The sequence below is a fragment of the Dromaius novaehollandiae genome, chromosome 3 (assembly GCF_036370855.1).
Source record: "Dromaius novaehollandiae isolate bDroNov1 chromosome 3, bDroNov1.hap1, whole genome shotgun sequence".
Classification (NCBI taxonomy): domain Eukaryota; kingdom Metazoa; phylum Chordata; class Aves; order Casuariiformes; family Dromaiidae; genus Dromaius; species Dromaius novaehollandiae.
This window is the reverse complement of record NC_088100.1, coordinates 64,034,810-64,046,844: the sequence shown is the minus strand read 5'-3', so window position 1 is coordinate 64,046,844 and position 12,035 is coordinate 64,034,810. Positions and strand designations below refer to the sequence as shown.

The following is a 12,035-nucleotide window of genomic DNA, read 5'->3' as shown; positions in this document are numbered from 1 at the left end:
GGTACCTCGCTATCAGTGAGTCTACTTTAGTTGGGTGAGTTTTTAACTTACGTTCTGTTTCTGAATTTTAACAAAGGCTGAAGTTTACTCTTCTGAAGGCTAGAAATCAGTACAAATATCCATTTATTAGTTACAAATTAAGGTTAGTGCAACCGGAATGACTATCAGCACACATATAGAAGTATAATGGAAAAAATAAAGACTTGCATATGTAATAATATATATGTGCATGCAAAGATAGGTTCATTATATGCATATAGTAATCGTGGATACAATCCCCAGCTACAACAATTGTCATGGGCCAACTCTACAAATATTTTCAAAAAGACTAGAAAAATCAGTGGAAGATGGGTTCACTGATGGCTACTGAATAAGAGGGCCTGTGTTTTTGTTTCAGGAAGTCTACTACCCTTGCCAGAGTTGGGAGGATATATACTAGGTGAAGGACAACACTATATCTATCCCAGGCTTATATTTCTCTCTGAGATCTTTCACTGGCTGCTCTTGGAAACAGGATACTGGTCTATACAGTTTGTGGTAATGACCTACAGTGGCTGTTTTTAAGCTCTTTCTTAATATCTTTATGCACATGTGTGTAAATATCTACAGCTTCTCCTCTGGTTTCTTTTATCTTCTATTTTTTATTAACTGCAGTGTTTAATTTTACTAGAGTCATGTGAAACAAAAGTTTCTTTTAACATAACACCAATTTAGAACATTCCTGCTGTTTACTTGCTCGCTGAAGGAAAAGGAAATACAAATTGTCTGTGATTTTAAATCTCCTACCCACAGTTTCTTACTGCAGATGATCCACAATAGAAATAATTCTGGCAACCACAAGAGAAATAACTCTGGATGTGGCTTAAATGTCCCCAAAAGATATTGGCATTTCCACCTTCCTTGTCAGGTGTATCAGCTTTGCTATGAGAACAGATACCCAATGACAAGCTTTGCTGAGACCATCCAGACTCTAAAGTGCAGGTCAACTTGATCACCACCACCCCCAGCCTGCCTTGACTTTGGCATGAAAGTTCACTGCAAATTGCTCTACATATTCATCTACATGACGAGCAGTTTTACCTGGTACAGGCTGGCAAGGTGGTGTTTGGTTTTGATCAGAAAGGGTTGGTTGACCCCTGGATGATCTACGTCATGAGCTGCAGCAGCTAGCAGTCCAAGCATGATGTCCAAAGGGGTAAGGAAGTTGGCAAGCTGAATCACATATGTTAATCACAACAAAAACACAAACGGTAAACAGTTTTTTTCTTTTGGCAAATAAACATACCAGCTGACATATCATGACATTGCTCTGTTTTGTAGAAGAATACACAGACAACCAAATACAAACAAATTTTGTAAACAACTTTGTTGAGGTAACTGTAGAACAGACATCTGTAAAAAATATCAGGCTATATATTCATATGTTGTTACATTTTCTATTTCTTGTCTCTTTACTGTTTGTGGCACTATACAGAAGGTTTTTATGGAAATGCTTGAGCTTAGTCTAAAACACTGAGTTTTAAAAACAGGAAATAACGACACTAACAGGTTGGCATATGTTAGGATATATGATAGAGCTCTGACATACCAAATACTTAGCAATACCAACAATACATCAGACTTCATTTTTCTAGTAAAGCACCATGCTGTAAAATTTAAAGAGTTAATAAACTTCCAAAATTTCAGCCTTTGTTGTTAGACATCTCAGTTCAAATAAAGGTGTTTTATTAGAAGACATAATTTAGCTTCCTAACTTCAGACATACAAATTTGAAAGCTTGGCCAGATTCTTTTCTACTATACAACCTGTCATGCAGAAGCAATTGTTTTACTATTGGAAAAAGTAGAAAGTCTTAAAGCTTTCTACTTTGGAGAGTTAGTTATTACCAGCCCCATGAATCTGTATGGAGTAGAAGTCTACGATCTGGAAGAAGCATCCTGTGATGAGAAATTAATAGATGTATACTAGAGATTCTGGATGCCAGCTGTCCTCTGCACTTTTTGACAGCAGGGACTTGCAGATCTGGCAGGAGATGGAAATACAGGAAAGCCGGGGCCTGCTCCTATCCTCACTTATAACTATTCTGGTCTAACAATTTGCTGCTTCTAGCAGAACCCTTCATTTAAGGCAAGTCAAATCAAGTAAGGTCAGTTATATTCCTATACTGTGCTCAGCATTAAAGTGCCTCCCAGGAACACATTAAACAACAACCCCGTCATCTGTTATCCTAACTTTTTTAGGACTTGCCATAGCACTCAAGAAGTTGCTGTTCACTCTTTTAGAGGATCCTCTTACGACAGAGCCAGCTAAAGGGATTGTGTGCCCATTTTTGGCGTTTCACTGCCAAATCTGGTATTTTGAAATGCAGATGCAAGGGGCGTATGCCCTGGAGTAACTGAGGCATGGGCATGCATTCCCTCCTGCAGAATTTCCTGGGAGGCCGTCACCACTGGCAGGTGGCTGCTATGCACTACTGCAGTAAATCTTGCTAGAGCTCATGTGACAGCACTCTGATACATCATCTGCGCAATGCGAAGCAACTAGAGCAGCTCGTTTCCAGCAGCTGGAATCTGTAGCTGACTTTTCTATTGACTCATTGCTGACTTCAAGTATGCAATCATTTACCACTATCTAAAAATAGCTTTTTGTTTAAAAAAAAAACTTGGAAAAACAATTTGAGAATTATCTGAAAGCAGTATCAGTGTGAAAGGTTGTTATTACCTTGGGCTCCCTTAGATAGCAGTGCATAGCTTGTGTGACATCAGCAGCATGGACAGCATTGTGATACGGGTTTTGGCTATGGTAATCCTCTTGAACCATAACTAGGACCCAAAACAGAAAACAAAGATCCTTTTGTCTCTGAATTCCATGGCCACAATTGGGAATTGGGTTTAAAATACAATTTAGAGTTTTACAGTCAGCTGCCTAAGGAGTTTCTTCAAATATCTAAAGCTTGCATAGACTGGTGCTCTTATTGGGATGCTTTTAGAAAAAAAAATGCATATGAAAGGATTTGTGAGGCCCAAGGGGATATACTGGGTCTAGTTCATAAATCAACTCTTTCTTGTCTTAGTGAAGGCTCTCATTCAGGAGTAAAATAAATAAGGGAAAAAGGGCAAACTTATCCACAACGGAGTGTAATTATTTAGGCTGCCGCCATAGGGGAGTAATATGTCATTAAGGCAGTACCACCTATTTTACAGCAGCAGGGAGTGAGGCCCTGATATCCTCACATCATTTATTATTTGAGTGACTAACTACAGCCAAAGGCATTCCTGCATCCTCCAGGCAGAGAATCTAAAGATACACCATTTGGGTAATCGAAGCAAAACTGCGTGTGATAATGTTACTCACATCTATGCTTCCATTTTAGCATACCAGTCCCCCTTGTTTTAATTTGTAGTGCTGGAACTGTTCCACCCGGAAGACTGAGCGCCAACCTTTTAATTCTCAGCTTCCACTAGCACAAAAAAAATCACTGAGATTTGCGCTTCAAACTCATCTGTGCCTTGCAGCACTGCCTGCAACATTAGATGATCTACTATAAATCCTGGGGCAACACCACTTGAGCATAGGAAGCTGCATGTGATTTTGCTCAACTTGCTCTCCTTGAAGAGCAAATTAGTCAAACCAAGAGGTAACAGGCAAAATTGCAGTGGCACTACTCTCCAGCATGGGGTGGGCCAAAGAGCCTTCAGTTTGTTTTCCTTTCCACAAGCATCTGAAATTGCAGTTGGTAATCCTTTAAACTGCTCTAATTATCTGAAAGTCCACTGCATATCAGCCCAAAGCAGTTAGAAAAGGCAGAGAGATTTTTTTCTGTCTCGTACTGGAGAAATGCTTTCCAGAAGTGACAATTATGCATTCTTAAAGAAGACACCCTGCCTTTGAAACTCTGTCTGACAGTCTAACAAATTGGCATTCAGCTGCATTCAAAACACGATGCAAAAAGTAATTGATTTGGGCCAATTTCTTCTTTTGCTTCGCTGACAGCATGGGTCTAGTATTTCTGTTGGCAGTAACAGCAGCAGGGGCTTTCATCAACACTATTCAGTGTAGACAGCTTGATATAATTTGTCAAATTTTGCACATAAGCTTTTAACTGCCCTGGGTCTCAGTGGTCTATTAGTCACTAAAATAATGACACTGTACCACAATTTCATTGTGCATGGGTAGGTTCTGCAATGTGTGCCTGTCTGTGTGGGCCTGCTCTGTCTGCCACATCTCTGCATGACAGAAATTTTTTAAAATCATCAGTGCAACTGTGGTACTGGAAAGTTTAAGCCCAATACAGAGCCTTCTGAAGTCCTTTGCTGACTTAATCGAATACCCGAGTGCCTGTAAATTGTATGTTAATATATTTCATAGAAATGTTTTACTGAAACATTTGCAACAACGTCATTATTTTACATAGGTGTTCAGATCAAGACTATGTCTTTTTCTGCACCCTACTTAAGCTGTAAACTGAATTTAAAGAAGATTCTGAGGTGAGCACTTACTTACCTAAAAACCTGTGTAATGTAACCATATCTAACTGGAAATGGTGAATAAGTCCATGCACATTGAAGAGGTGACAAAGCAATGTTACAAGACTGTTTCCTACAAACAGAAAGGAAAAACTGTTAGATTCCCTTAACAGTGGGTAAACTATGTATGTGTAGTAGCAAATCAGGCATGACTAAAAATCTTGGTAGTTTTCTGGCTGTCACATGAGCTTAGATGATGCTTACTCATATACTCAAGAGTAGCTTATATAAATTACTTCCATACATAATCAAGACTGCCTGTGGGGCCGTATCAGTGGAAAGCCATTCTTGTGTCTAGATGCAATATAGTCATGCTTACTATTTCAACATGACGCAAAAGGTGAATTGACATGGTATCATCTGGAAATCTTTTGATAGTATTGTTTGAGAACTGTATCATCTTTATAATCCAAGCCTACTTCCAGAAACTATAGAAAAAGAGAACGGCTTTTCTGGCACTTGAGTTTGCCGTACTGTATTACCTTCAGTTATGTGTAAGATCAAACTTAAAATTTTTCTTAAAAAATTGTCTGTTAAAATTTACTGATAAATCAGCAGTTTGTAATTAAAGCTTTTTATTTTATATTGTACATAACTGTGAAAACATGTAAATAATCCACATACCCAGCTCAGCTACAACTGGATCTCGCGATACTAACACAGACACAAGAGAAAATGAGTTACAGTATTTATGGTCTTATGTCTCACCTTAATGTTATGTGGGCCTTATCATGAAATCAATACTGGGAACTGGCAAAATTGAGCCTAACTGGCATTATATGATTAACTATATGTACATACAATGTTTAGAAAAGTTTGCACTGCATAATTCAGTAGCAATGTTTCCAGAAATGTTAAAAAAAGATTAAAAGTATAAACAATGTTGGAAAAGAGTCTTTTCTCATTTAATGTAGCTTAGGAAAGAAGACAAATGGACATAGAAAGAGGAGGCTGAGAAGAGGAGAAAGGATACGGAAACTTACTCGGTCCTAGCTATTGACTGGGGGCATAGAAAGATAATTTTGAAGAATTATGTTTTTGCTGCCTTTGCCATTTCTAGTCCTTTGCACTCTTCACTGCCAGTCATTCTGCTAAACCGTCCTCTAAACCAACTTCTTCTACACCTCCTGCCACGTCATAACCTAATCAGATTGGGGCAGGGATCTCAATCCCATAAGCAATACAGAAAGGACAAGGATGGACATGAGCCTCTTCAGCACCTACCTGACCAAGAGTTACTGCCTAGATATGGATGTGTTCACATTGGTGGAGGCATATATTTCACAGACTCTATCTTAAGGGCATTTCCTAACTACTGAATGACAGGATTCATTTTCTGTCCAGAAGATTAACACAAAGGAAGGGTGTCTTTTGTTAAGGGCATTTTGTGTTGATAGAAACTGATTGATTATGGAGGTCTGGACTTTTCAACCAATGTACCTAACAGGTATATTTTTAAGTACCTCTGGCATTTCCAGGATAAAGGAAATTGAATCAACACTTCACAATAAACAAGCAAAAGGTGACCATAACAAATGTAAGGGATTAGATTAATATGAAAACATACTTTAAACACTACACTATAGCTGTGAAAGTTCTGGAAAAAGCCTGAGTATGTTCCAGGTTATGATTTTAAGAGGCGTTAACCATGCACAATTTTTCTTCAGTAATCTAAACTGAAAAGGACTACCAATGATAATTAATTAGGTATTTTTAGAACAGTCATATATGAGAAATCTTATAATAAAACTTGTTAAAAAATTACTTACCATTTGTCAAGCGGTCAAACAAGAAAATGTCAAAATCCCACAGTCCCACTTTGGATAACATATGCTAGAAAACAAATATGAAAAGGCAAATGACTGGTATGTCAAACTGTAAAGGACACAAATTATTATTCCACATTATTCAGTCACTGAATTGGTTGCTGCAGACTTGAATTTCTGTTCAGGAAAGCTATAAGGATGTATCTGAAACATCAGACTTCAGGAGCCAAATTTAACTTTATTGCATGAAATCTCTCTTCTACTTTTAACTGAGGAGGTGTTGAACTCGACACTAAGAATACCTTCAAATAGAGCTCAAAAACATAGAATAACACAAAACAAAATATTATGAAAATATGCCATTTTGGTACACAACTTTCATATTGGTCCTTCATATCCAAAAATTAATTCAGTAAAGTATATTATAGTAAAGTATAATCTTAGCTCTCATGGTGACTATTAATTATGTTTTGCTAAACAGAACAATATAGAAGAATAGCTTTTATAAACTTAAGATACAGTGCTTCTATGAAGCACACAGAAGAATTTATCATTACCACCACATGTAATATTTTCGCAGCTATGTCAGTTCAGTCAAGAGACCAAGTCTGGACTAACTGTATGACTGATAATGGCAAATTCTGTGTGTTTATTTTGATTTCTTCATCTATATTCAAAGCCATTCTGGATTCCTAATTAATTTCTAACATCTGATTTGCAATCTTCTCTTGCAGAGAGTTAAAAATTGTCTATGCAAGTAATCCTAATGACACCAGTTGTGCAATTTTTGTTAGAAAATGTCATTCAGAGCATGTATAAGAGTTGCAAAATAAAAGAGCTATATTTGATTATCATGAAGTTCTTTGCAGCGAATGTTCCCTGTTTCCTAGCCTTTGCCATAGAGAGCTATGGTAGGTTGCCTAATAATTGCTAGATATCAGTTGAGAGTGTGCTGCATTTTTTGTGTGCATGAATTAAATCCTCTGTCTAGGCTGCACTCATTTAAATCAGTAACTCAGGGATCCTTCATCATTTAATAAAGCCAGATTATAATTTCAGTTAACAGAATCTGAAATGCTGAACACATTTAGACATTTTTGTATTGCTTTGGGACTGAGTTTTTAAAGCTGTGAACATAAAAGTCAGAGGAAACATACAGTTTGTTTTCAGTGAGGCAGCAAGCAGAGTAGATCATTTTCGGAAGATCAGCCATGCACTTGCTTATCTGAACCCTGAAACAGAGCTGACAGTCTTTGGAATACTGCTCGAAGAAATGGAGATGTGGAGACCTGTCTTACCCTTGCTTGCCCAAGGTAGTCCTCATCCAGTAAGTACAGAGAGGCTTGTGGTACAACTCCACGCAGTAACCGGGATGCATGGAAATACCTCTGAAAACTTAACAGTCTTTTCACCTTTTTCTTTGTGCCAATTTCCCCTGAGAGCGTTGTATCTGTGAAAAGCAATCAGTACAGAAACCATGAAGCCCAAGATCACGGATGATGGTCTCAGTTCTTTAATAAGAAAAGTAACAAAGCCTTTGAATCAATGATACCAAAAAATCAAAAATGTAACGCTTCTTCTTGCTAATCCTCAGGAAAGAGCAGTATTCTGAATGTTGAATTCCTACAGATATATTTGTTTAGTTCAGGAAGAAATTACGTTCCACTAAATAGGGTAGTAACCAGGACTTGGAATAACTGAGTTGAAGACACTGCCTGCCGCGGACATCTAATATAATCCTAGGTAACTCACCAAGAGTGCGATTTATCACCTAACTTTAGCTGTCTAGAGGGAGCCTAAAAGACTAGCCAGAGTTAGGTTTGGGAAACCTGCTCCTAGCCCTCTGCGCCTCCGTTCCCTGTCTATAGAACTGCATATAGCATTACCTTGCAACCTCTTAGGAATGTCATGAGAATCAATTAAAATTGCATTGCACTAGCATACAACATGGTCTTGTAAATAGTAACTTGAACCTTACTGGAAATATAGCAGACAGACTGGGAAAAGTAAGTATTTTTTATTTTAATTCTTATGGAAAATGGGCATGTTAAAACCAAGAAACAGTGAGAGGAAGGTGAACAGGATAAGTAGAAATCATCCTCCATATGGATGTTTGAGCCTCTAGGCCTTCTGAATGGTCTCTTACACCAAGTAACAGGGGAGTTAATGTGTGGTTTTAGACAGTAAATGAGACAAAGCACACACACACACACATACACACACATATCTGTGCTATCAAGCCAGGACCACGAGTGGTCCATTGTGAACAGACAGCAGAATTCATTTTCATGGTCTGTAACAAAATTATAAACTCCTTGCTGGCATGTATGCAGCAGCCTTCTCCCTACAGCTGCAGCTTGTAAGTTAACAGCACTTCTTTATATAGGGTGGTTTCCAAGCAGACACTGATTGCCTTATGCACAGCCTTTGCAATACAGTATCTACTCTCACGGTAAATTAGTAAAAACAAAAAAATGACAAGACTTCAAAATACAGATTCAAAGCACAAATGTATAACCCAGTTTTGGAAGAAAATAGGAAAGAGAAAAAGAAGGAAAAATAGGTTAATGATCCTATTATATGGTCTGCAATCCTTCCTACCTAGTAAGGTACATTATAAGAGAAGAAAATATTTCAGTTCTCCAATTAGGAAAGGAAATATAAAAAGGGAATACATGTATTTTTGGTTACAAATAGAATATGTTTTTTTTTTAACTCCCTAATGCTGTATTAGGAGAGGAAGATTTTCAAATATGGATAAACGTGACACAAAAAAACCCCGAGGCAGTTATATAGAGTGATTAAATTAGTACTTAGAGTCATTAAATTACTCTACTATTAGCAAGAATAACATGCAGGCTTCCTAAAACTGGTAGTGACTTAGCTCATTTCATCTAAACTTTTAACAGAACTTCATGTACAGTTGAGATGTTTCCATATTGTAGTCTGGTGTAAGTTTTGGAAGAGAGGACAGAAACTAGACAGTTGTTAGAAGGTAGTAAGATTCAACTTAATTTTACTCATAAGAGGAACCTTGTAAGAAATTGGAGGTTAAGCACTCTGTTTAGAGAAGAGTACTGGTTGCTAGAGATAAAAAGTTGCACAGTAATTCACTGGATTTCTTGTTTAAATAAGAGCTAGGGAAAAATAGCTGTGGACTGAAGATTCCTCTGTCTATTCTGCTATTTCATGTTATGGATATGCTGAGCATTTGTTCTGCTATGAAATTAAAATATGACTTTGTATGCTGTTTTCATGGATATTACTGCTCTGACAGTTTTTTTTAAGAGAAGTCATTAGGTTTTTCAGAACCTTAGATGGTTTAGTGTTTGATTTCTCCAAGAGCAGATGTGTGAGGTCCTTCCATTGCACATTTCTTCCTCATGTAATCCAACAGCTACCAAACATCACAGCTACCAAGTGACACAAGTCAATCACAACAAAAAAAGAACATACTCATATAATGAATACGAAGAAATAAAATTTTTCTCAGACTTGTAAGTCACAATCTCTTAGTGGGCCCAGATACTTTATAGCCCAAATACTCCACAGAGTTTTAATAATACAACAGGCACAAAATAATTTTATCAGAACTTAAAGAGCCATGTGTTTTCAAGAAAGCAAACAGTAACAATGTCACTACTGTACCCGCCTGAAGGCTAGATTTTCATTTATGATGTGCCAGCACCTGCCTTAATTCTCTCACACATTTTAAAAGTTGGAACAATTTCATGGCTTATTGAAGGAGTGACTAATGTAAGTGCTAACAGTTATCCAGTGACAGCAATGTGTGGAAGAACTGGTAGACTGATTTTGCATTTCTTTCCTTTTTATAGTGCTTCTAAGAAGTTGCAGGCATTCAGTTTAATTCTTAGATACCAAAACACTCTTAAAATCAATTCACTTATTAAACTTCTGTCAGCTTCTTCTTGACCTCCCAACTTTCCTAATTCCATCTTTGCCCAAAACTGTCACTGGTTTCAGGTAACAAGGTTAAATTTTAAGGTACAAAAAATTTCCCTTTTGTGCATTAAAAATGAATAGTTGCTGCAACTAATTTTTATCTAAGTTTCTATCCAGCTTTTCAGTTAAACATAAATGACTGAAATTACCACCTACATTCCTCTAATTTGTCTTTAAAATTCACAGGTGGGATTCCTGTGGATAAACTAAAAGTGAAGGCTGGGCATGTAGCCCCAATGAGCAGCAATAAATTTGATTTTGGAGTGGGTATTTTATCCTTTGAATTACCAGACCGCTTCAGTAGCGCAGATAATACTTACCAAACCACAAACACATCAGGCTGGAACATCTGAATCATAAATGATTTCTGACTAAGAAGTACATTTTCTGGATTGAACCATTAAATTCATTGCTGTCGGTGTGCCATATTGCTCCATATGCTTAACTGTAATGGGTCTCAACTGAAGTTTAGTAACTGGGCTGCCAGAAGACAAGGCCCCTGAAGCACGACTTTCTGTTGCAGACAACCAGCTTATTACAATATATTATGCAAAGATCACCCACAATAATCTATTGCCCTATATTTTCATTCTTATGAGAAGAAATTCATAATACTGATAAAGAATGCTAGGAAGAGAATTTTCAAAATAAGGCCCTTAACAGGACAGTCCAAATCCCGCATTGCAGTCCACCCACATACAAACTCTGGATATTGTCTTAAAGGATACCATGTTAAAATCAGGTTCTCTTACGTCATTTCAGCAATAAGTGATTTGTCTATGAAACATCTGATTTGTCAAATCAATTAAACATTTGCGATGTCTTTTAACAGTTTATTATACCATCCTCAATAGTATACCTCATCTTGATAGTCTTGCATAAAATGGAACTAAGACTCTACCCCTCTCTGAGCACAACATGCAACAAACTATTATAACCTCAGCAACATATTTTTTTCCCTTCCCCATGTCAGTGTTAAACAAGAAAGAAAACCCCAACAGTATGAAACAGAGAGAAAAAGAGGATGTCTAAATAACAAGAGCCAAAAGTGAAGCAGCTCAGAGTGAATGCTGAAATTCTGTCCTCAGCTCAATAAACATACCAGAATCTCCCAACAGCAAAGACCTATTCCTCACATATGGGATCTAGTAGCTTACACAAAATCAAGATGCAGCTTTAATATGAAATTAATGGTTTATGTGAGTGGCTTATGCATTGAATATGCCACTTCTTTATTGACAATTGTAAATTTAAATTGTATCTATAAAATTTTGATGAAGGCTCCTCATTTAAGTCATATAATGGCTTTGAAACGTAATGGACTATTGATAGCTATTTCTATTTAGATTAAAATGAATTATAAGAAAAATAATCAAAAATATCTCTGCAGATATCACTGAACTTCAGTCATGGATATATGCATACTAAATTTGATGCTATATTATCTGGCTAAAGGAAACAAGCTGCAAAGCTTGCGTGGGAAATATTTAGTAATTATGTGCAATTTTGAAATAAGCTTCAAAGATGAGTAAGAACATCTTTTGATTATGCCCATAAAAACTCCCTTGAAAACTGTGCTTATCTTCAATAACTGTGGCAACTTCTGAATACTTTGTTTACCTAAAACAGCATCAGCTTTATCTCTTAAAGATGCACATCCTCTTATCGTATGGAGTTACTGCCTACCACAAGATCCTTTTTTTTGTGTGCTGAACAAAGTTATTGTATAAATCACACACTTGTACCTACACATTCACAGAAGCATCCGTACAAGCATCCC

General features: G+C 37.0%; 1 protein-coding gene across 5 annotated transcripts in view; it reads right to left on the bottom strand.

The window, feature by feature from the left end:
- The window catches only part of PDE7B (phosphodiesterase 7B), a 192,254-nt gene that overhangs the window by 24,043 nt on the left and 156,176 nt on the right, over positions 1-12,035 (bottom strand). For all 5 annotated transcript variants that reach the window (XM_064509024.1, XM_026120540.2, XM_064509025.1 and 2 more), the window contains 5 exons: positions 7,591-7,742; positions 6,296-6,359; positions 4,504-4,599; positions 2,722-2,822; positions 1,081-1,212 (listed from right to left, as the gene is read on the bottom strand). In XM_064509024.1, the coding sequence (XP_064365094.1) occupies positions 1,081-1,212; positions 2,722-2,822; positions 4,504-4,599; positions 6,296-6,359; positions 7,591-7,742 (545 nt within the window). The remainder of the gene's footprint in view (positions 1-1,080; positions 1,213-2,721; positions 2,823-4,503; positions 4,600-6,295; positions 6,360-7,590; positions 7,743-12,035) is intronic.